The sequence below is a fragment of the Leucoraja erinacea genome, chromosome 1, assembly GCF_028641065.1.
Source record: "Leucoraja erinacea ecotype New England chromosome 1, Leri_hhj_1, whole genome shotgun sequence".
Taxonomy (NCBI): domain Eukaryota; kingdom Metazoa; phylum Chordata; class Chondrichthyes; order Rajiformes; family Rajidae; genus Leucoraja; species Leucoraja erinaceus.
In genome coordinates this window covers 6,958,253-6,982,428 of record NC_073377.1, presented here as the reverse complement: position 1 = coordinate 6,982,428, position 24,176 = coordinate 6,958,253, and the positions used below count along the sequence as shown (strand labels likewise).

Below are 24,176 nucleotides of genomic sequence, written 5' to 3'. Positions count from 1 at the left end.
CCAGTGGAGTTGTTTGAGGACTGGAGTGATGAGATGCCAGGATTTGGTGTGGGTGATGAGTCGGGCGGCTGCGTTCTGGACCAGTTTGAGTCGGTTGATGTAGGTGGAGCTGATGCCAAGGAGAAGTGAGTTGCAATAGTCCAGTCGGGAGGAGACTGGACTATTGACTGCATAATGACAGTCGTTCTGTGGCTTGGCACCACGTTCCTTAGGAATAGGTCATTAGTGTCCAATCAACTGTGATCGTATTGAATGGTGAATTATGCCAGCAGCATTATCAAGCACGGCTCTCACCCCGGCCACTCCCTCTTCTCACCCTCTCCCATCGGTACAAAAGTGTGAAAGCGCACATCACCGGATTCAGGGACAGTTTCTTCCCAGCTGTCATTAGGAAGTGCAAGCATCCAACAACAACAAGAGAGCAGTCCTGAACTATTATCTACCTCATTGGAGACCTTCGGACCATCTTTGATCAGTCTTTACTGGACTTTATCTTGCGCTAAACCTTATTCATGTTATTCCCTCTATCACGTATCTGTACACTGTGGACGGCTCAATAGTAATCACGTATTGTCTTTCCGCTGACTGGTTAGTACGCAATAAAAGCTTCTCACTGTACCTCGGTACACGTGACAATAAACTAAACTAAACTAAACTAAAGTGGCCTGCCCCTGCTCCTAAACTGTACATCCTTATTTACTTTGTTCTTGAAAGTCAGTCGCTGATCTATTTTCACTTCTCCTCTGGATAATTCTTCCCAAATCTCAAAGCATATAAATGACCTTTTATCTCTTGTGTGTAATCTGCGATTACTGAGCCTCCCACCAATGAAAACACTTTAGATTAGTTCAGGTTGGTTTAGTTTTGAGTTGCATTGAGGAAGCAAGCCCTTCGGCCCACCATGTCCACACTGACCAGCGATCCCCGTACACTATCACTATTCTACACATTAGGGGCAATTAATCTACAACCCTGTACGTCTTTGATATGTGGGATTAAACCAGAGCACCCGGATTAAATCCACACAGGTCACGGGGAGAACGTGTAGACTTGGTACAGAGAGCAACCATAGTCAGGAACAAATCCAGGTCTCTAGCGCTGTAAGGAAGCAACTCTACCGTTGCACTGCGCTGCTGTGCTGCTCTTGTCTGTCTAAACCCTTCATCACTCTGGACGTGGCAAATCTCACGTTATTTACAGAGGAGAAGTTCGGGCCTAAAAAAGCAAGCCTAAAAAAAAGCGATTAATCTACTTTACACCAGAAGTAAGTTGATTTTGGCCTGTGCGTGAAGATTGAAAGACTTTTTACAGGAAAATTATTTTGGCTGCACTTCGAGAGATAGCTGTAAAAAAAAAATGGCCTTTTTCCTGAATGATGTCAATGCTAAACATAGAAGCTCCTAAAGATCCACATTAGTGGAAGATGTGAAAACTATTTTTAAATCAGCTCTAACATCTTACTTAATAAACACCAGGAAGGGAAACATATTTGATCCTATTCTGTGTAATTCGCTCAAATTGTGTGTGGCAGAGTATTAGTTGTGCGGTCTCCATTCCCATCGTCTGGGGAATATCTAGATTGCAAAACTTTTCATAAGTTCATCGAACAGTACAGCACTGGAACAGGCTCTTCAGCCCACAAATAAATACAACCCCAAGTTGCGATTACGTGATGTAGTTCAGGCTTTAACAATTCCCTGCTCTGTACCTTAGTTGGTTAAGTGACAATAAACATGAACGTGAACACTTACAAAGATAATTTTGAGATTAGGTTGACCAATTGCTGGCTCTCTGAGTAACTTTACAAAGGCAAAGAGCAGCAGGTTGAACAGTTAAAAAGAGTTTTGTTCAGCTTATTATTGTCACGTGCACTGCGGTAGAGTGAAAAGCTTTTGTTGCATACTATCCAGTCAAAGAAGAGACTATACATGATTACTATCGAGCCATCCAAAATGTACTATATTTAGTGGAGGATAAAGTCTGGAATTTAGTGCAAGAAACAGCCCTGTGTTGTATAGTTTAATCTATCCGATTACAGTGTGCAAATGTAGAGTTTCCCACATCGCAGAAAAAGACCCTTTGGTCCATGTCCATGGTGATCATATTGGGAACCATATATAAGGCAGGATGTGCTGGCTCTGGAGGAGGTTTTCAAGACTTATCCCAGGAATGAGTAGGTTAACCAATGGTGAGTGTTTGTCAGCACTGGGCCTGCACTCACTGGGGTTTAGAAGAATGAGGGGGGATCTCAATGAAACAAAATCGTGAAAGGCTTGAATAGACTGGGTGTGGAGAGGATGTTTCCACCAGTGGGGCAGTCTAGGACTAGAGATTATAGCCTCAGAATTAAAGGATGTTCTTTTAGGAAGGAGATGAGGAAGAATTTCTTTAATCTGTGAAATTCTTTGCCCCAGAGGTCTGTGGAGACCGTCAGTGGATATATTTAAGGCAGAGATAGAAAGATTATTGATTAGTAGGGGTGTTATGGGGAGAAGGCAGGAGAATGGGGTTAGGAAGGAGAGATAGATCAGCCATGATTGAATGGCGGAGTAGACTTGATGAGCCGAATGGACTAATTCTGCTCCTATCACATCAGAAGTTATCATCTTATGGCCATTGCACCCATCTATACTAATCCATTTAACTACATTAGGTGCATAGCCTTCTATATATTGACATGGAAGTATTGGGAATTGGCAAGCATTGCCGTAGATCAAGCTCTCAAATAGTGATAATATCACCAGCAATTTGAACTGGCCATTGAAGGCTGATGAAATTCTGCATGGCCCCAACAATCCTCACCAACCTCCACCGATACGCCAGAGAAAGCATTTTATCAGGCTGCATCACAGCATGGTTTGGGAACAGCTCCGTCCAAGACCGCAAAAAATTGCAGAGCATTGTGGACACAGCCCAGACCAGCACGTAAACCAACTCCCCTTCATTCGATTTCATCTACACTTCATGCTGCCTCAGCAAGGAGGCCAGCATTATCAAGGACCAGTCTCACCCTGGACTCTCCCTCTTCTTTCCTCTCCCATCGGGCAAGAGGTACAGAAGTATGAATACGCACACCTCCAGATTTAGGGATAGATTCTTCCCAGCTATTATCAGGCAACTGAATCATCCACCAGCCAACTAGAGAGCAGTCCTCACCTGCCATCTACCTCATCAGGGACCTACAAACTATCTTTAATTGGACTTTACTGGCTTTATCTTGCACTAAATATTGTTCCCTCTATAAGGTAGCAATGTTACAAAATTTAGAGATTTAAAAAATCAAGTCTGCAATTTATCCCATCAGATAAAGCATAACAATAAGTTTAATTTGACACCTAATTCACTTTCATATCTCAAGTAATAAAAAGGTTATGGCCATTTTCATACTCGGAAATTAGCATCTTGTTCCCTATTGATTTTGTATGGACATAACAAAAAAGCTGTGATCATGGACAGTCAAAAGCCCATAACCTTCTTAAAAATTAAGAGAACTGAATGAAATCTTCAGTTATCATAGATTGAAGCATTCTGAAACAAATATAAAATAATCTTACTTGGATGACCTGAAATTAAAGCATATAATTAGTTAGTTACCCAATTGTAGCTAATTTCAAACTTCAATTACTAGATCTAAACATCTATCCATTTCTTAATAAATGATTAACATTTTTAAATAGCCTGTGTCCAAATAATATTCACAAATAATTCACAATAAAACATGATTTTTAAATCTCATTCACATCAATTTTTAGGCCAAATGGAAGGAATTTAGTGTTCAATTGCTGTAAATTAAAGTCAATTTAAATCGGCTTTCTAGTGGGTACCTGTGAACGCGCTGGTTTAGAACGTTCACATTGCGCTGGATTTGTGCCCTCAAATGCCCAGAAAAATACTGCGGGATATAAAGAGCCCAAAATGAGCTACTCGCTATAGAAAACCTTATATACAGGGTTCTTAAGAAGCCCTTTTTAATGTAAAAATAAGGTACATACCTTTAATTGTTTGCTTTATAAAACTCTGGGGCTGCGAGAGGTCGCGGGTTTAGAGAGTGATTTTTAAACTACTATAGTTATTTTACAAGGCCATAAACACTAATAATACCTTTTGCGACGGGGTCTTTCAGCGATTTTCCGTTAATGATTTACTAGGCTGAACATTTTCGATTGCAACAGCCTAGTAAAAATTGCGTTTTAAACCCGCCCCCTCTAAACAGCGCCAAAATCACGTACACGGGGTGGGGCAGATTCTCATCGAAGATTCAGGTAGGTTTTGTAACATACCTATCTATATAAGGTAGATGGAAAATGCGGGAGAAACTCAGCGGGTGAGGCAGCATCTATGGAGAGGAGGAATAGGCGACGTATCGTGTCGAGACCCTTTTTCAGACTCCGTAGATGCTGCCTCGCCCGCTGAGTTTATCCAGCATTTTTTGTCTACCATCGATTGTTCCAGCATCTGTAGTTCTTTCTTAGACATTGTTCCTTCTATACGGCATCTGTACACTGTGGACGGCATGATTGTAATCATGTGTAGTCTTTATGCCGACTGGATAGCACACAAGAAAAAAACTCACTGAACCTCGGTGCAGGTGACAATAATAAACTAAACTAAATTAGGAGAGGCTAGGCCCACAATAAGGGAGTTGTGTAAAGTGGGTGAACTGTTCCTCATTTGTCAATCTCTCCTGTTAATTTGAAGTGCTATGGTCTAGCCGTGTTGGCTGGGGCCCTCTCACAGCCGTGTCACTGTAATTCCCACAACTTCAAACTTGCAAATCTCTAACCCCCCCCCCCCCCCCCCCCCCCCCGCCCCCCCCTCTGACCCCCCCCCCCCCCCCCCACCACCCCCCCCCCCAGACCCGGCCCCCCCCACCCCCCCCCCAGGGGGGGGGGGGCCCCCCCCCCCCCCCCCCCCCGGCTCCCCCCCCCCCCCCCCCCCCCCCCCCCGCCACCCCCCCCCCGCCTCAAGCTCATCCACTTTATTTCTTATACTTTGCGCATTCATATACAACACTTTGAACTCCGTATTCACCTCCCCTCTCACACCGGTCACTATTGGCCCCTGACCTTACTCTCTTATGCCTTCTCGAACTTCCCTTCTCATTTATTCGGAAGTCTTTTGTAATGTTTCCTGTACTCACTTCCCCTTTAACTCCATCTTTATACTCCCAATTTGCCAACTGCTCCCCCCCCCCCGCTATTTAGTTTAAACCCACATGTGTAGCCCTAGCAAACCTGCCTGGCAGAACGTTGGTCCCCCTCCAGTTAAGGTGTAACCCGTCCGTTTTGTACAGGTCACCCTATCCCAGAAGAGATCCCAGTGGTCTATAAAGCTAAATCCTTGCTCCCTGCAACAGCCCCTCAGCTACACATTCAGACCTCCTATCTCCCTGTTCCTGCCCTCACCAGCACGAGGTACTGGAAGCAATCCAGAGATAACCACCCCAGAAGTCTTACTTTTCATTCTGCTGCCTAACTCTCTAAACTCACTTTGCAGAACCTCCTTCCTCTTCTTCCTGACGTTGTTGGTGTCCACGTGCACGACTACTTCCGGCTGTTCATCTTCCCTCTTGAGGATGTTTTGAAGTTGGTCCAAGACATCTTGAGCCCTGGCACCAGGGAGGCAACACACCATCCTCGGGTCTCGCCTGCCACCACAGAATCTCCTGTCCGCATCTTGGACAATGGAGTCACCCACCACTATGGCTCTGCCCAACATCGGTCTCGCCAGTCGAGTCTCACCTACAAATCTGTACGTCTTTGGAGTGTGGGAGAAAGTGGAGCTCCGGGATAAAACCCACACGGTTAGGGGGGGGAGAACGTACAAACTCCGTACAGACAGCACTGATAGTCAGGATAGATCAGACGGCAGGATAACATGCAGCACGGTGGCGTAGCAGTAGAGCTACTGTCTTGCAGCGCCAGAAATCCTGACTACGGGTTTGTACGTTCTCCCCGTACGTGGGGTTTGTCCAAGATCTTCGGTTTCCTCCCACACTCCAAAGATTTGGTCCAATTGGCTTGGTATATTTGTATAAAATGTAGAATTGGCCCCAGCGTGTGTAGGGTAATGTTAATGTGCGGGGATCGCTGGTCGGTGCGGACGTGGTGGTCCGAAGGATCTCTTTTGCGCTGAATCACTAAACTAAACTATGATCCCGGGTCTCTGGTGCTGTGAGGCAGCAACTCTACTGCATGCTCCCTTCCTGCGCTGTCGAAACCCTTCATCACTCTGCACGTGGCAAATCCCACCTTGATTACGGAGGAGGGAAATTTAAGCCGATGGTTTAATCATTAATTCCCCGACGGCATTAATCGTTTCTGGTTCTGGTCACCAGGTTGAAAGCTGTGAGAGCAGTTGTCACAGCATGGACGAGGTGTCCCTCAGTGAGTTTGGCGAGTGGACGGAGATCCCCGGGGCTCACCATGTCATCCCGAGCGGCTTCATCAACATCGTGGAGATCCTGGCACGGGACATCCCCAAGTCGGTCATCCAGCTGAACAAGGTGGTGAAGAGCATCCACTGGAACCGCTCGTTCAGCGAGGAGATCCACTACATCCAGCGGACCTTCGCCGACCACAATGTGGAGGGGCAGGAGGAGGAGGAGGAGTTGGGCTACCGGGTGCGGGTGGAGTGCGAGGACTGCGAGTTCATCCTGGCTGACCACGTGATCGTCACCATGTCACTGGGCGTGCTGAAGAAGTACCACGAGACCATGTTCCACCCCCACCTGCCCGAGGAGAAGGTCTCGGCCATCCGCATGCTGGGGATCAGCACCACGGATAAGATCTTCCTGGAGTTCGAGGAGCCCTTCTGGAGCCCCGAGTGCAACAGCATCCGTTTTGTGTGGGAAGACGATGCGGAGAGCGAGAGCCCGGCCTACCCGCAGGAGCTGTGGTACAAGAAGATCTGCGGCTTCGATGTGCTCTACCCGTCCGAGCGCTACGGCCATGTGCTGAGCGGGTGGATCTGCGGGGAGGAAGCCATCATCATGGAGCGTTACGATGACGAGACGGTGGCGCAGACGTGCACCGAGCTGCTGCGGAAGTTCACAGGTAGGCTGTTGCCGCTCTCCCCCAAACTCTGCTTGCGAGCCATAACTCACGGTCCCCGCACCGGTCCTTGTACTGCACTGTATCAGCAGCAGCTCTGGAGAATAGGTGCTGAAATGAATAGGTGACGTTTTGGAAGGTAGACAAAAATGCTGGAGAAACGGGTGCGGCAGCATCTATGGAGCGAAGGATATAGGCAACGTTTTGGGTCGAGATCCTTCTTCAGACCGTTTCGACCTGAAACGTCACCTATTCGTTTTCCCCAGAGACACTGCCTGACCCGCTGCCTTAAGGGGCTGTCCCACTGCGGCAACCAAATCTGCGAGTTTAGAAGAGTTTGCCCTTGATTCAAACTCGCAGCATGGTTGACACGTGGTCCTAGGAGGTCCTATGAGGTCACTGGAACTCTCCTGCATGCTCGATGGAAGTTCCCGCATACTCGCGGCCTCAGCTGGGTTGTGGAAATTTTTTTTAGCACATTGAAAAATTTTCGGAGAGAAAAATTTGGTCGGCATGGATCTTTTGAACTCGTAGTGCAGTGGAGTGGGATCGCTATTTAGTTACAGGCAGTCGAGGGCAGCCGTAGGCAATCTCCTTCGCTGACCGGGCATTTTAATTGGCTCATTGGAATTTTCAGGACCAACGAAAACCGACCGGTAGGTAAAATGCCCGCTAAACTTTATTAAACGTTGTCTGACTTCATAAAAGTGTCTCCACTCCTTCTCCACTCCTTCTCCCCCACTTCTCCTCTACCTCGCCCCCTTCTCCTCCCTTTCTCCTCCCCTTCTCCTCCCCTTCTCTCCCCCTTCTCTCCCCCTTCTCCCCTCTCTCTCTCCCCCCTCTCTCTCCTTCTCTCTCCCCTCCCCCCCCGCACTCTCTAAAGGACTTACCATACACTGTGCAGCCGTATTTTACCTTCCTCTTCATCGCGTGTGTGAATTTCAGACAGCGTTCCCCGCATCTCCGTGGCCCCCGCCTTCGCGATGTGTGTGTGTGTGTGTGTGTGTGTGTGTGTGTGCGTGTGCGTGTGTGTGTGCGTGTGTGTGTGTGTGTGTGTGTGCGGTCGATCGATCCAGCTCGCGATTTCATCGCTGACGGTCGATCCAGCTTGAGGTTTTCCAGGACAGTGCCCTCAAGCTTGAAGGTCGAAGACACTCTTCTGAACTCGCGGATTAGGTCGCCGCAGTGGGACAGCCCCTTTACTCCATTTTTAGTGTCTATCTTTGGTTTAAACCAGCATCTGCAGTTCCTTCCTACACTGTACCAGCTGCCCCGTTCTGTGCTGAGATTCTGGTGGAGGAACCCTTCACCCTCAACGAATGAATGATGAATGTATGAATGAAGGAATGATGAATGAATGAATGAATTAATTAATTAAAGGTACTTAATTGTCAGGTGACAGTGATACTCTTTGTTTTACATAACCAAGGTATGCAAAGAGTCACCACATAAAGGGGGTTGATAAAGTTCCAAAAGTATTCCATGTTCCACAAACCACTTTAAACATATTCCATTTGTGGCCCCCCTTAGTTCTCGGTAGTTCCCCCACACCGGGTCCTCCTTGTCCACCCCCGCCCCTTCACTGGGGTTCCCCCACATCGAGTCCTCCTTTTTGTTTGTAACATGTTGGTAACTTGTATGAATATTGATTTCTCTAACTACAAGTAATCTTGGCATCCCCTCTCACACCGTCCCTCCTCCACCCTAGTCGTCGTTCTAGTTTCACTGTTGTCCTGTTGAGTTTCGCTGTCTCTATCACTCGTTATCGCGTACCCTTCACAGCCAACAATAGACCATTGTGGGCTCCACCTTTTCTTGATCATTGTTGCTTTTTGCATATCTTTCATTCATTTGTTTGATGTACCTTTTATGCTCATGTTTCCATTTCCCCTGACTCTCAGCTAGAAGAAGGGTCTCGACCTGAAAAGTCACCTGTTCCTTTTCTCTAGCGAAGCTGTGTGACCCGTTGAGTTACTCCAGCTTTTTGTGACTATCTTTGGTGTGAACCAGCATCTGCAGTTCCATCCTACACATCATCATCATATCATATTTAGTTCATATTGGGTTATTCTACTGGTGGCTGGAGGCGCGGATGAGCAGGAGGAAATAATTTACTCATTCAATATGGTTCAATGGTACTTTATTGTCATGAGTTTAGTTTAGTTTAGTTTATTGTCACCTGTACTGAGTTGAGGTATAATAAAAAGCTTGTTTTTTGTTTCGTGCTATCCAGTCAGTGGAAATAGAAACATAGAAATTAGGTGCAGGAGTAGGCCATTCGGCTCTACGAGCCAGCACTGCCATTCAATATGATCATGACTGATCATCCAACTCAGTATCCCGTACCTGCCTTCTCTCCATACCCCCTGATCCCTTTAGCCACAAGGGCCACATCTAACCCCCTCTTAAATATAGCCAATGAACTGGCCTCAACTACCTTCTGTGGCAGAGAATTCCACAGATTCACCACTCTCTGTGTGAAAAATGTTTTCCTCATCTCGGTCCTAAAAGATTTCCCCCTTATCCTTAAACTGTGACCCCTTGTTCTAGACTTCCCCAACATTGGGAAAAACCTTCCTGCATCTAGCCTGTCCAACCCCTTAAGAATTAAGAAACACTATATATGACTATAATTGAGCCGTCCACAGTGTACAGATTAACGTTCAGACCAAGATAAAGTCCAGTAAAGTTTGTTTAAAGATAGTCCGAGGGGGTCTCCAATGAGCTAGATGGTGGGTCAGGACAGCTCTCTAGTTGGTGATAGGATGTTTCAGGTGCCTGGTAACAGCTGGGATGAAGCTGTCCGTGAATCTGGAGGTGTGTGTCTTCACACTTCTGTAACACGTGCCTGAAGGAAGGCGGGAGAAGAGGGAGTGTCCGGGGTGAGACACGTCCTTGATTATGCTGATTGATGAGGCAGCGTGAAGTGAAATTATTACTTTTTGCATACAGTTCAGTAACGCAGTAAAGTTCAGTATACTTTAGGGGCTGTTCTACAAATACAAGAATGCAAGAACAGTAGATTACACTAAATGTGTTTCACTGTAGCTGGTACTCGTGACAATAAAGAAACCTTTGAACCGTTCAGGCAGTACACAAGAGTCACCGTGTTACCAATATACATTAGATTAGATTCCTTTATTGTCATTCAGACCTTTCAGTTTGAACGAATTTCGTTGCCTGCAGTCATGCATATATTAATAAATAACAAAACACACTATAAACACAAATTAACATCCACCACAGTGAGTTCACCAGGCGCCTCCTCACTGTGATGGAGGCAAAAGTCTTAAAGTCTCTGATGATTTAGATGAAGGGATTAAAAGTAATATTAGCAAATTTGCAGATGACACAAAGCTGGGTGGCAGTGTGAACTGTGAGGACCATTATATAAATATATACACACATGAATAAATAAACTGATAAAGTGCAAATAAACAGATAATGGTCTATTAATATTCAGTTTTGTTTCAGTTGAGTTTATTAGCCTGATGGCTGTGGGGAAGCAGCTTTTCCTGAACCTGGAGGTTGCAGTCTTCAGGCTCCTGTGCCTTCTGCCTGAAGGTAGCGGGGAGATGAGTGTGTGGCCAGGATGGTGTGGATCCTTGAAGATGCTGCCAGCCTTTTTGAGGCAGTGACTGCGAAAGATCCCCTCGATGGTAGGGAGGCCAGAGCCAATGATGGACTGGGCAGTGTTTACTACTTTTTGTAGTCTTTTCCGCTCCTGGGCGCTCAAGTTGCCGAACCAAGACACGATGCAATCGGTCAGCATGCTCTCTACTGTGCACCTGTAGAAGTTAGCGAGAGTCCTTCTTGACATACCGACTCTCCGTAATCTTCTCAGGAAGTAGAGGTGTTGATGTGCTTTCTTTATAATTGCATCAGTGTGCTGGGACCAGGAAAGATCTTTAGAAATGTGCACGCCCAGGAATTTGAAGCTCTTGAACCTCTCCATCATCGACCCATTGATATAAACAGGACTGTGGGTCTCCATCCTACCCCTTCCAAAGTCCACAATCAATTCCTTGGTTTTGTTGGTGTTGAGGGCCAGGTTATTGTGCTGGCACCATTTGGTCAGTCAGTTGATCGCTCTTCTATACTATGTCTCGTCCCCATCAGTGATACGTCCCACAACAGTGGTGTCGTCAGCGAACTTGATGATAGAGTTTGCACTATGACCGGATACGCAGTCATGAGTATAGAGTGAGTACAGCAGGGGGCTGAGCTCGCCCCCTGCTATGTTGGCCTTCATAACAAGAGGAGTTGAGTATTGGAGCAAAGAGGTCCTTCTGCAGTTGTACAGGCCTTGAGTGAGACCACACCTGCAGTATTGTGTGCAGTTTTGGTCTCCAAATTTGAGTAAGGATATTCTTGCTATTGAGGGAGTGCAGCCTAGGTTCACGAGGTTAATTCCCGGGATGGCTGGACTGTCATATGTTGATAGAATGGAGCAGCTGGGCTTGTATACTATGGAATTTAGAAGGATGAGAGGGGATCTTATTAAAGCATATAAGATTATTAAGGGATTTGACACGTTAGACGAGGAAAAACTTTTTCACCCAGAGAGTTGTGAATCTGTGGAATTCTTTGCCTCAGAAGGCAGTGGAGGCCAATTCTCTGGATGCTTTCACAAGAGAGTTAGATAGAGCTCTTAAAGATAGTGGAGTCAGGGGACATGGTGAGAAGGCAGGAACGAGGCACTGATTATGGATGATCAGCTATGATCACAGTGAATGGCGGTGCTGGCTCGAAGGGCCAATTGGCCTACTCTTGCAACTATTGTCTAATGTCTATCTTTTACCGTGAAACCCCTAGATTATTGTAAAACCCATTTGATTTACTGCCTTTCAGGGAAGGATATTGGCATTCCTCACATGGAAAACCTTGATGTGACTGCATAGGCCCTGGATATGGGTGACTTTGAAATTCCCAACAACTGCCTCACAATTCAAAAGATAGACATAAAATCCTGGAGTAACTCATTGGGACAGGCTGGATGGTAGGAATGGGTGAAATTTTGGGTGTGAAGAAGGGTCTCGACCAGCATCTGCAGTTGCTTCCTACATGCCCCACAATTCAGAATATGTAATAACTACTGAACTGGCTGTGAAGTGCAAATAAATGCTGAATTTCATTCAGAAGAGATGAAATTAGGCAAAGAGGTATCTCTGTAGCAAAACCTATGGTGGATGACATTCGAGGAGTAGAAGGCATTGCTTCTGAGATGATTGATCTGAAACCTTAATTCTGCCTCTCCCTCCGCAGATGCTGCCTGACCTGATGAGTATCTCCAGCATTTTCCGATTATATTTCAGATTTGCGGCATCGGAGGATTTTTGCTTTTTGCCTTTTCCCGTTCGTTTCTTAGGTACGTTTGCAATTCAGGCTTGTGGTTTATCAGTGAATCACAGGAGGCTTGACAAATAATTTCCTGGTAAGACAAAAAGCTCGAGGGGAAAGGACATTTTCCTTGCCATGGATGGTTGGGCCTGTCTAGAATGGCGGAGTAGACTTGATGGGCCGAATGGTCCAATTCTGCTCCTGTCATTTATGAATGTTTATGAATTATGGAAGATCCTCAAGCACTTTGAACATGGTGGGTTAAATAAGACGGATCAACTGGTAAAAGGCTGGCCGTGCACCAAAAGCCACAAAAGGAAAATGAGTCAAAATTGTTGGGGTTGACATCTGAACTGTTGTATTTCCTCCGGCGTTACATTTCCTGCGTCTATACCAGTTCAGTCACAGCCTGTTCCTTGCTCTCCCAAAAGAAAACATCAGTGTTTATTTTGGAAAAAAAAAGCTTTTTAGTGGCTGGTATTTGGATTTAACAAGTATGAAATGTCTGATTTTGAGTGGCTCTTTGTCAAGCTTTTAACTTCTAAAGTGGGGAAAAAAAAAGCTTGTCTTAATTTAGCTTAGCAATGTGATGTTACGGACCATTACCATGTACGAGCCAGGGATGTTCAAACAAACAACAAAGTGCTGGAGGAACTCAGCGGGTGAGACAGCATCTATGGAATTTAAGGACAGATGACGTTTGGGGTTGGGAGCATTCTTCAGATTGCTCGAATGCAGCACTTTGGGTTCTCAGTTTAGTTTATTGTCACGTGTACCGAGGTACAGTGAAAAGCATTTGTTGTGTGCATGATTACATGATTACAATCGAGCCATTTACACTGTATAGATATATGATAAGGGAATAACGATTAGTGCAAGATAAAAGTCCGATCAAAGATAATCCGAGGGTCACCAATGAGGTAGATGGTAGTTCAGCACTGCTCTCTAGTTGTGGTAGGATGAGTCAGTTGCCTGATAACAGCTGGGAAGAAACTGTCCCTGAATCTGGAGGTGCGCCTTTTCACACTTTTATATGTTTTGCCTGATGGGAGAGGGGAGAAGAGGGAGTGGCCAGGGTGCGACTTGTCCTCGATTATGCTGCTGGCCTTGCCGAAGCAGCGTGAGGTATAAATTGAGTCAATGGAGGCGAGTTTGGTTTGTGTGATGTTCTGGGTTGCATCCACAATTTGCTCAAGATTCCAGCATCTGGCGTTTCTATGCTTCCCTGTTAGATCCAGGATTTGTCAAACTCAGGGAGCTGTTGTGAGTTTGGTGTGGGAGTTGCACACATTAGACACTCTGATTTAGAGTCATAAAGTCATAAAGTATGGAAACAGGGCCTTTTGTCCAACTTGCCCATACTGACCAAAATGCCCCATCTATAGTAGTCCCCCCACCCCACCCCACTCCCTCCTCATTATCTTATACACCTCTATAGGATCACCCTTCATCCTCCTGCACTCTAAGGAACAAAGTCCAAGCCTGCTCAACACTCCCGATAGCTCAGGCCTCCAAGTGCTCGCAATATACTCGTAAATCTTCTCTGTGATTCTTCCAGCTTGATAACATCTTTCCCATAGCAGGGTGACCAAAGCTGAACACAATACTCCACAGCAACTTCAACAACTATTATCCTGTTTTTTGGTTATAATCAGAAAACTATCAGGGGTTTTGGTCCACTCACATAATCTAATGGTACATGCATACTATATATATATATATGCATTTGTATATGTGTATATACCTCTATTTTCTCTATCTCTATCTCTCAATCTCTCTATATTATCACTCTCTATCTCTATATCTCTCTATCAATATCTCTCAATGTCCAGGTTTGTAGGTTAATTGGCTCCAGTAAAAGATTGTAACTGTTCCCTGGTGTGTAGGATAATGCTAGTATACATGCATCGCTGGTCATCGCAGACACGGTGGGCTAAAGAGCCTGTTTCTGCACCGTAAACAGAAACATAGAAATTAGGTGCAGGAGTAGGACTTCCCCAACATCGGGAACAATCTTCCTGCATCTAGCCTGTCCAACCCCTTAAGAATTTTGTAAGTTTCTATAAGATCCCCCCTCAGGAGATTGAGTACAAGCCGAGTCTATCCAGTCTTTCTTCATATGAAAGTCCTGACATCCCAGGAATCAGTCTGGTGAACCTTCTCTGTATTCCCTCTATGGCAAGAATGTATTTTCTCAGATTAGGAGACCAAAACGATACGCAATGCTCCAGGTGTGGTCTCACCAAGACCCTGTACAACTGTAATAGAACCTCCCTGCTCCTATACTCAAATCCTTTGGCTATGAATGCTAACATACCATTCGCTTTCTTCACTGCCTGCTGCACCTGCATGCCTACTTTCAATGACTGGTGTACCATGACACCCAGGTCTCGTTGCATCTCCCCTTTTCCTAATCGGCCACCATTCAGATAATAATCTACTTTCCTGTTTTTGCCACCAAAGTGGATAACCTCACATTTATCCACATTATACTGCATCTGCCATGCATTTGCCCACTCACCCAGCCTATCCAAGTCACCTTGCAGCTTCCTAGCATCCTCCTCACAGCTAACACTGCCCCCCAGCTTCGTATCATCCGTGTTCGTTAATCCATGTTCAAGTATTTCCTCGTTGACAATCATGCAAGTCTACAAATGCCCATGGTGGTCAACAAAGAGCTGTCAGGATGCCCAGTGTAGTTTCGGAGGTAAGTGCAGTGCTGCTGATAGTTGCTTTCTTCGTTATAACCCTGTCTTCTTTCTACCTTTGCAGGCACCCCTCGGGTATCAGGACCCAGTGCGTGCTCAGACTCCTCAGCAGGTGACACCACACCCATCCGCACAGTAACCCAGGGGCACTCAGCTCAGCGGTGGCTTAGATGCAATCAGCTAGGGCGATGGTGAGGCACAGAACAGGAGCACACGGGGCCCTCAGTGCCATGTTGTCTCATGACAACGAGTCGTTAGCAGCAGTTAACACCACTGTAGTCCACATCTTGAGGCAGTTTGACCATCTCAGTGAAAGGTCTGTGACAGGCCTTCGGCCAGCAGCATAATCAAAGACCAGTCGCACCCTGGCCACTCCCTCCTCTCCCCTCCCCTCCCCCATCACGCAAAAGGTATAGAAGTGTGAAAATGCACACCTCCAGATTCAGGGACTTTCTTCCCAGCTGTTTTCAGGCGACTGAATCTTCCTACCAACAACTAGAGAGCAGTCCCGAACTACTATCTACCTCATTGGTGACCCTCGGACTGTCTTTATTCGGACTTTACTGACTTGACCTTGCACTAAAGTTATTCCCTTATCATGTATCTATACACTGTAAATGGCTCTATTGAAATCATGTATTGTCTTTCTGCTGACTGGTTAGAACGCAACAAAAGCTTTTTACTGTACCTCATTAACGTGTGACAATAAACTAAACTAAAGGTGTTTCCAAGTGCTGTTGCGTTTGCCGTGCGTTTGGGAGTTGCTGTCACAGTAGCACAGCGCAAGTAATCAATATTTAGGCTGGTGGACAGCTACAATTACATGGCTGCTTAGACATTTTTGCAAAGTAATTAAAAAGAAATAACTGAATTATCACATTTACACAAGTATTCAGACCCTTTGTTGAGGCACATTTGGCAGTGATTACAGCCTCAAGTCTTCTTGGGTGTGATGCTACAAGCTTGGCACACCTGTATTTCGGTAATTTCTCCCATTCTTCTCTGCAGATCCTCTCAAGTTCTGTCAGGTTTGATGGGGAGCGTCAATGCACAGCTATTTACAGGTCCCTCCAGAGTTGTTCGATTGGGTTCAAGTCCGGGCTCTGGCTGGGCCACTCAAGGACATTCACAGACTTGTTACAAAGCCACTCCTTCATGGTATTGGCTGTGTGCTTAGGGTCGTTGTCCTGTTGGAAGGTGAACCTCCGCCCCAGTCTGAGGTCCTGAACGCTCTGGAGCAGGTTTTCATCAGGGACCTCTCTGTACTTTGCTCCATTCATCTTTCCCTCGATCCTGACTAGTCTCCCAGTTCCTGCTGCTGAAAAAACATCCCCACATCATGATGCTGCCACCACCATGCTTCACCGTAGGTATGGTATTGGCCAGGTGATGAGCGGTGCCTGGTTTCCTCCAGACGTGACGCTTGGCATTCAGGCCAAAGAGTTCAATCTTGGTTTCATCAGACCAGAGAATCTTCATTTTCATGCCTTTTGGAAAACTCCAAGTGGGCTGTCATGTGCCTTTTACTGAGATGTGGCTTCCATCTGGCCACTCTACCATAAAAGCCTGATTGGTGGAGTGCTGCAGATATAGTTGTCCTTCTGGAAGGTTCTCCCATCTCCACAGAGGAACTCTGGAGCTCTTTTAGAGTGACCATCGGGTTCTTGGTCAACTCCCTGACCAAGGCCCTTCTCCCCTGATTGCTCAGTTCGGCCGGGAGGCCAGCTCTATGAAGAGCCCTGGTGGTTCCAAAGTTCTTCCTTTCAAGAATGACGGAGGTCACTGTGCTCCTCGGGACCTGCAATGCTGCAGAAATTGTTTTATACCCTTCCATATATCTGTGTCTTGACACAATCCTGTCCCGGAGCTCCACGGCCAATTCCTTTGTCTTCATGGCTTGGTTTTTGCTCTGACGTGCACTGTCAACTGCGGGACCTTATATAGACAGGTGTGTGCCTTTCCAAATCATGTCCAATCAATTTAATTTACCACAGGTGGACTCCAATCAAGTTGTAGAAACATCTCGAGGATAAGCAGTGGAAACAGGCTCAATTTTGAGTGTCATAGCAAAGGGTCTGAATACATATGAAAATGTGATATTTCAGTTATTTCTTTTTAATTACATAGCAAAAAATTTTAAACACCTGTTTTCACTTCTTCATTCTGGGGTATTGTGTGTAGATTGATGATAAAAAATTGAATTTAATCCATTTTAAAATAAGGCTGTAATGTAACAAAATGTGGAAAAGGTGAAGAGGTCTGAATACTTTCGGAATGCACTTTATGACCTATTTGCCTGACTAGGACTGTATTATTTTCTGCCTTAGTGACAACTCCGCAAAACAAATGGCGCAAAGGACGAGGCGATTATCAATTGGATACCTTGTTAATGAAAGCAATTTTAATCTAATCCACTCGATTAATCTAAGCAACAATTATTTGCTTCTGTCAAATTTTACCCCTTAATTCATAAATTGCTACCCTGCATCTTGATATCACATGGAATGAAGCAAATCGGTTGACAAGTTCCATGTCACTTGGGATCTCAGGAGAAAGCCCTGCAGGATCATCCGCTCGGTACCTCTGGCTGGCCAATGGGCACTTTCTAAGCTCTGGATAATTTCTAGTTGTAGCAACAAGAAATGCCTTGTGCACTGTAACAATGGCCCAGGGTAGATATATCGTGTGCCTTTTTTAAATGAGTCACAGACAGTTCATATATTGCACAATATGTACTGTTGCCATAGCTCAAAACTGCTTTGAAGGATTTTTGTATTTACAGCAACTGCTTATTTAACAGTGTGACTCTTGGGCCACAATCCACCAATAGTTGGCATCTTGCCATCGTGCAAAGCCAAACGACTGGGCAAAAGTACAACTCAAACGCATTGTCTTGTGCCTCGGTGATGGATGGTACGAGGAACAAGCTGTAACAACCCTTGAGCTGTGAAACTCCGTGAGGATGAGAAGCGTTACTCCTGATACTTGCACGACTCCGTGTGGCTTGGTTACAAATTGCCACAGGTTCATAGAGTCAGCGTGATACAGTGTGGGAAACAGGCACTTCAGCCCAACTTGCCCACACCAGCCAACACGTCCCACCTGCCAGCATTGGGTCCATATCCCTCTAAACCTGTCCTACCCATGTACCTGTCTAACTGCTTCTTATATGTTGGGATAGTCCCAGCCTCAATTACCTCCTCTGGCAGCTTGTTCCATATACCCATCACCCTTTGTGAGAAAACGTTATCCCTCAGATTCCTATTAAATCTCACCTTAAACCTATGTCCTCTGGTCTTCAATTCACCTACTCTGGCAAGAGACTCTGTGCATCTACCCGATCTATACCTCTCATAATTTTATATACCTCTATAATATCACCCCTCATCCTCCTGCACTCCAAGGCATAGTCCCAGCCCACTGTGTGTGTTCGTAGAAGTCTGTGTTGTATGACTGCTTATCAGTACATTGTCCTGTCTGTATGTTGAGCCACGTCAAAGAAGATTTTCTGTTATGACAGACAATAAAGTTTTCTGAATCTGAATCTGAATCTGAATCTCAACTTCTGCCTCTAACTTAGACACTGTGGTCCTGGCATCTTTCTCACAAATCTTCTCTGTACCCAGCTTGACAACGTCTTTCCTACAACCGGATCCTATAACATGTCATGACGTCCCCACAATAGGAAGTTGTTAAAATTGCCTCTTGTCAGATCATTTGCGACTTATACCTTGGTAACCGAACCCAGTCTGAAGAAGGATCTTAACCCGAAACGTCACCCATCCCTTCTCTCCAGAGATGCTGCCTGTCCCGCTGAGTTACTCCAGCTTTTTATGTCTATCGTCCATATATTGGCGTACAAGGACTTAGCCCTTTCTTGGAATCTCTCTTGCAGGCAATCCACACATTCCGAAACCCCGGAGGATCCTGAGGTCCGGATGGGGCAGTAACCCGTACATCCGTGGCTCGTACTCCTACACGCGAGTCGGATCGACAGGAGCAGACGTCGAGAAACTTGCAAAGCCACTACCTTATCCAAACAGCACAAAAGCAGCTGTAAGTAGCACGCCCAACTCTTTACACAGGTTGAGGACAAATTGCCCTTGGTTATCTCAGTTAATATTATATTCAAAGAATATTACAAATGGAATCGTAGAGTCTTGGAAGCAGGCCCTTTAACCCAGTTCATCCATGCAGACCAAGGTGACGGCACGGTGGCACAGCAGTAGAGTTGCCACCATACAACGCCAGAGACCCGGAATCAATCCTGACCTTGGGTGCTGTCTGTAAGGAATTTGTACGTTTTCCCCATGCCCTGCGTGGGTTTTCTCCGGGGTATCTAATTTCCTTCCACACTACAAATATGTACGGGTTTGTAGGCAAATTGGCTTGGTAAATTCGTAAATTCTCCTTAGTGTTTGTAGGATAGTGTTAATGAGCGGGGATCGCTGGTCGGCATCGACTCGGTTGGCTGTAGGGCCTGTTTCCGCACTGTATCTCTAACCTAAACTAAACTAAATAATGACTGATCTAAGCTGGATGAGAGCACAGTGATGCGAATGTACCTTGGAAAGACAAGTTGACCTGAGACTTTTGTTAGTGGATTTTATATGTAAACCATCTTCACTCGGTGAAGGAATTCAGCTCAGCCTCCAAATGTGTGTCTATGCAAAGGTCATCTGTATACTGCTACTCAGTACATGAGATTGGAGTTATAGAGTCTTACAGCATGGTGTTGAAGGTGAGAGGGGAATGGTTTAATAGGCACCTGAGGAGTAACTTTTTCACTCAGAGGGTGGTGGGTGTATGGAACGTGCTGCTAGAGGAGGTATTTGAGGCAGCTGCTACATCAACATGTGAAAGCCATGTGGACAGGCGCATGGATGGGAAAGGTTCAAAGGGATATGGGCTAAACGCAGGCAGGTGGGGCTAGCTTAGAAGGGCATCTTGGGATGAAGGGCCTGTTTCAGCGATGTATGGCTGTAAACCTTTTGGAAAAAATAACAAGTGAGTGTAAAATGGATAGAAATCTATCAGATACTTGCCGCCACCATGCAGAAAATGAGCATTGTGCATTGTTCTATGTTTCTACGATTCCATTCTATTTGAGTAACAATTAACACAAGTGATCATGGGCAAATTTCCAACTTGACAACATCATGCATTATTCATTGAACACTGGAAATGTCAGCACAGTAAAGGGCCTGTCCCATTTTTACAACCTGGTTCATGGCCTCTGCCAAGTTTGCCCTTGACTCATACTCGCAGCATGGTCGTCCCGAGGTCTTAGGTAGGCCGTAGTAGGCCGTGATGCTAGTCGTAGGTACTCGAGGCTTCAAGGCGTGTTTTCTAGCATGATGAAAAAATGTCCACAAGTAAAAAAGGTTGTGAATTAGGTCGTGAAAGTGGGAAAGGGATATTGACAGTCCTTTGGCCCACAATGTGCCGAAAATGAGCAACTAAGTTACAGAGAAAGGTTGAACAAGTTAGGGCTTTATTCTTTGGAGCGCAGAAGGTTAAGGGGGGACTTGATAGAGGTCTTTAAAATGATGAGAGGGATAGACAGAGTTGACGTGGATAAGCTTTTCCCACTGAGAGTAGGGAAGATTCAAACAAGGGGACATTTGAGAATTAAGGGACAGAAGTTTAGGGGTAACATGAGGGGGAACTTCTTTACTCAGAGAGTGGTGGCTGTGTGGAATGAACTTCCAGTGAAGGTGGTGGAGGCAGGTTCGTTTTTATCATTTAAAAATAAATTGGATAGTTATATGGACGGGAAAGGTATGGAGGGTTATGGTCTGAACGCAGGTGTATGGGACTAGGGGAGAATATGTGTTCGGCACGGACTAGAAGGGTCGAGATGGCCTGTTTCCGTGCTGTAATTGTTATATGGTTATTATATGGTTATATGATGTCAAGATAAGCTAATCTCAACTGTCAGCACATCTCCTTTAAACTTTGCCCCTGCTACCTTAAAGCTATGCCCAATAGTCTTTGATATTTTCACTGTGGGTAAAAGGTTCTTACTGTCCTCCTATGATGGCCTCTTATGATTTTATATATTTCTATATCACGTTTCAAGTCCCTTAACCTCCTGTGTCCCAGAAGAAACAATCCAAATTTGTCCAACCTCTCCGTGTAGCTAACATCACCGAATCAGAGAGCATTTGATAAGGTCCCACATAGGAGATTAGTGGGAAAAATTAGGGCACATGGTATTGGAGGTAGAGTGCTGACATGGATAGAAAATCGGTTGGCTGACAGGAAATAAAGAGTAGGGATAAACGGCTCCCTTTCAGAATGGCAGGCAGTGACTAGTGGGGTACCGCAAAGCTCGATGCTGGGACCGCAGCTATGTATAATATACCTCAATGATTTAGATGAAGTGATTCAAAGTAACATTAGCAAATTTGCAGATGGCACGAAGCTGGGTGGCAGTGTGAACTATGAGGAGGATGCTATGAGAATGCAGGGTGACTTGGAGAGGTTGGGGGAGTGGGCAGATGCTTGGCAGATGCAGTTTAATGTGGATAAATGTGAGGTTATCCACTTTGGTAGCAAAAACAGGAAGTCTGATTATTATCTAAACGGTGTCAAATTGGGAAAAGGGGAAGTACAACAGGATCTGGGGGTCCTTGTTCATCAGCCAATGAAAGTAAGCATGCAGGCATAACAGGCAGTGAAGAAAGCGAATGACATGTTAGCCTTCATAACAAGAGAGTTGAGTATAGGGGCAGTTGTACAGGGTCCTAGTGAGACCACACCTGGATTATTGTGTGCAGTTTTGGTCCCCGAATTTGAGGAAGGATATTCTTGGTATTGAGGGAGTGCAGTCTAGGTTTACAAGGTTATTTCCCGGGATGGCGGGATTGTCATATGCTGAGAGAATGGAGCGGCTGGGCTGTCACACTCTGGAATTTGGAAGGATTTTATTGAAACATATAAGATTATTAATGGTTTGGACACGCTAGAGGCAGGAAACATGTTCCCGATGTTGGGGGAGTCCAGAACCAGGGGCCACAGTTTAAGACGAAGGGGTAAGCCATTTTGAACGGAGTTGAGGAAACACTTTTTCACACAGAGAGTAGTGAGTCTGTGTAATTCTCTGCCTCGGAGGGTGGTGGAGGCTGGCTCTCTGGATACTTTCAAGAGAGAGCTAGATAGGGCTCTTAAAGATAGCAGAATCAGGGGATATGGGGAGAAGGCAGGAACAGGGTACTGATTGGGGATGATCTGCCATGATCACATTGAATGGCGGTGCTGGCTCGAAGGGCCGAATGGCCTCCTCCTGCACCTATTGTCTGTTGTCTATTGTCTAATCCAGTTATCATTCTGGTAAAACGTCTTCTGTACCCATTCTAACGTTTCCACATCCTTTCTGCAACGGAGCAACCAGAACTGTTTGTGTTGCACCAAATGTGGTCAAACCATGTCTTGGAGAGCTCCATCATGACTTTCTGACTCTTAAGCAAGCCACAAAATGCTGGAGTAGCTCAGTGAGAGATATTAAGCATCTCTGGAGAAAAGGAATGGGTGACATTTCGGGTCGAGACCTTTCTTCAGGCTGAGAGTTGGGGGTGAGAGAGAGTCAGTGACATGACCAATGAAGGCAATCATACCATATGCCTGCTTTACCACTCTAACTACTGGTCATTTTCGAAGAGCGATCTATGCACTTGGTCCCCAACATCTCTCCACACATCAATGCTGTTAAGGATCTTGCCATCAACCCTGCAGCTTTGCCTTACATTCAACCTCCCAAAGTGCAGCACCTCACACTTGCTCGGGTTAAATTCCACCTGCCATTTCTCTGCTCACTTCAGTGTGTATTTCTTCCCGACAGCCTTTGCAGATTTTGTTTGCGGGAGAAGCAACTCACAGGAAGTACTACTCTACCACCCACGGTGCTTTACTTTCTGGTGAGCGCGAGGCTGGACGTCTCATAGAAATGTATCAAGACGTCTACCACGGCAAAGATGAGTGAGACCCTGCACAGAATGGATGAAAAGCACGTGGTTAATATACCATTTCTTGAGGAAGGAGTGTTATAGTCTAATAAGGGTATTTTCAAATCGTGTTTTAACTGGATATATACAAGATTAACACATTCTGGTAATGGTTTGGTATACGAATGTTTACACTTGCATAATATTTTAAATTTTTAATTAATGCACTTCTAACCTCAATTTGATTTTCTGTAAATTGAGTGCCTTCCTGTATAAGACAGTCCATTACAATGCTTTTGGATACCACATTACTGAGGGTGTTGTTTTTTTAATGAGATTTTAAGCTGAGGTCCTCTCAATACCACGCATTTTATTGAATTAGATTTAAATGGATATGTGCTCAAATGACTACAATATGATGTGTGACACTGCCCGAGGATTTATGGACGCAGAAAGTATTTGTGAGGTCAAGCAGAATCTGTTGAGAGTTCTGTGACCTCAGTTTTTCTTGATATTTGTAGATTATTTGGATGAGCCTAGTTTTGGTTCAGGCTAGTTTAGAGATGTAACGGAAGGCTTGGTATTCAAAGGGAACAAAGCTGTTTTAAAATTTATATAAAGCACGGGCTATATCCAATTAGAGTTTTATGCCTAGTTCTGAGCCTTGGAGAGTTTGCCAAATTGATTCAATTTGATTACATCAGGACGAACAGGTTTGAATCATGAACACTCGTGGTATAGAACCCTTGAAATAGCAAGGCAATATGTGACTGGTTCCAGTTTAAAGATGATTATTGGAGTCAAAAGGGTGGGGTCAGAGAGAGATGGTTCCTCTGATGGCCAGAGCAAGAGGACATGTTACAAATTAAATCTATATCAATCTGCAGAGGGGAAATGCTACTTCACATAAGTGACGGTGTAAATCGGGAATTCTCTAAATGGCTAATAAGCCAAAGGCAAATACCAAGACGAAGCTTGATGGAATTTTGGAAGGTGGGCAAGTGGACTCATGACTGGAAAATAGACCCAAGTTACAGATCACAAAGTCATTAGTGGTGGATCAGGTCTTAATGGCTGAACTGTTTGCACCTATTCCATGATATTCCACCTCGGCCATAAGGTCATAAGTG

General features: G+C 45.3%; 1 protein-coding gene across 2 annotated transcripts in view; it reads left to right on the top strand.

Moving 5' to 3' along the window:
• The window catches only part of smox (spermine oxidase), a 49,112-nt gene extending 25,329 nt beyond the window's left edge, over positions 1 to 23,783 (top strand). The window contains exons 5-8 of one of the 2 annotated variants that reach the window (XR_008724518.1): positions 6,338 to 7,055; positions 15,165 to 15,291; positions 18,996 to 19,156; positions 22,944 to 23,083. Coding sequence is in view for 1 of the 2 variants with exons in the window: in XM_055645298.1 (XP_055501273.1) it covers positions 6,338 to 7,055; positions 18,996 to 19,156; positions 22,944 to 23,084 (1,020 nt within the window). In the remaining variant the exon portion in view is untranslated. Of the gene's footprint in view, positions 1 to 6,337; positions 7,056 to 15,164; positions 15,292 to 18,995; positions 19,157 to 22,943 lie in introns of both variants that reach the window. The other variant, XM_055645298.1, reaches the window with a different exon arrangement.
• The last annotated feature ends 393 nt before the right edge of the window (positions 23,784 to 24,176 follow it).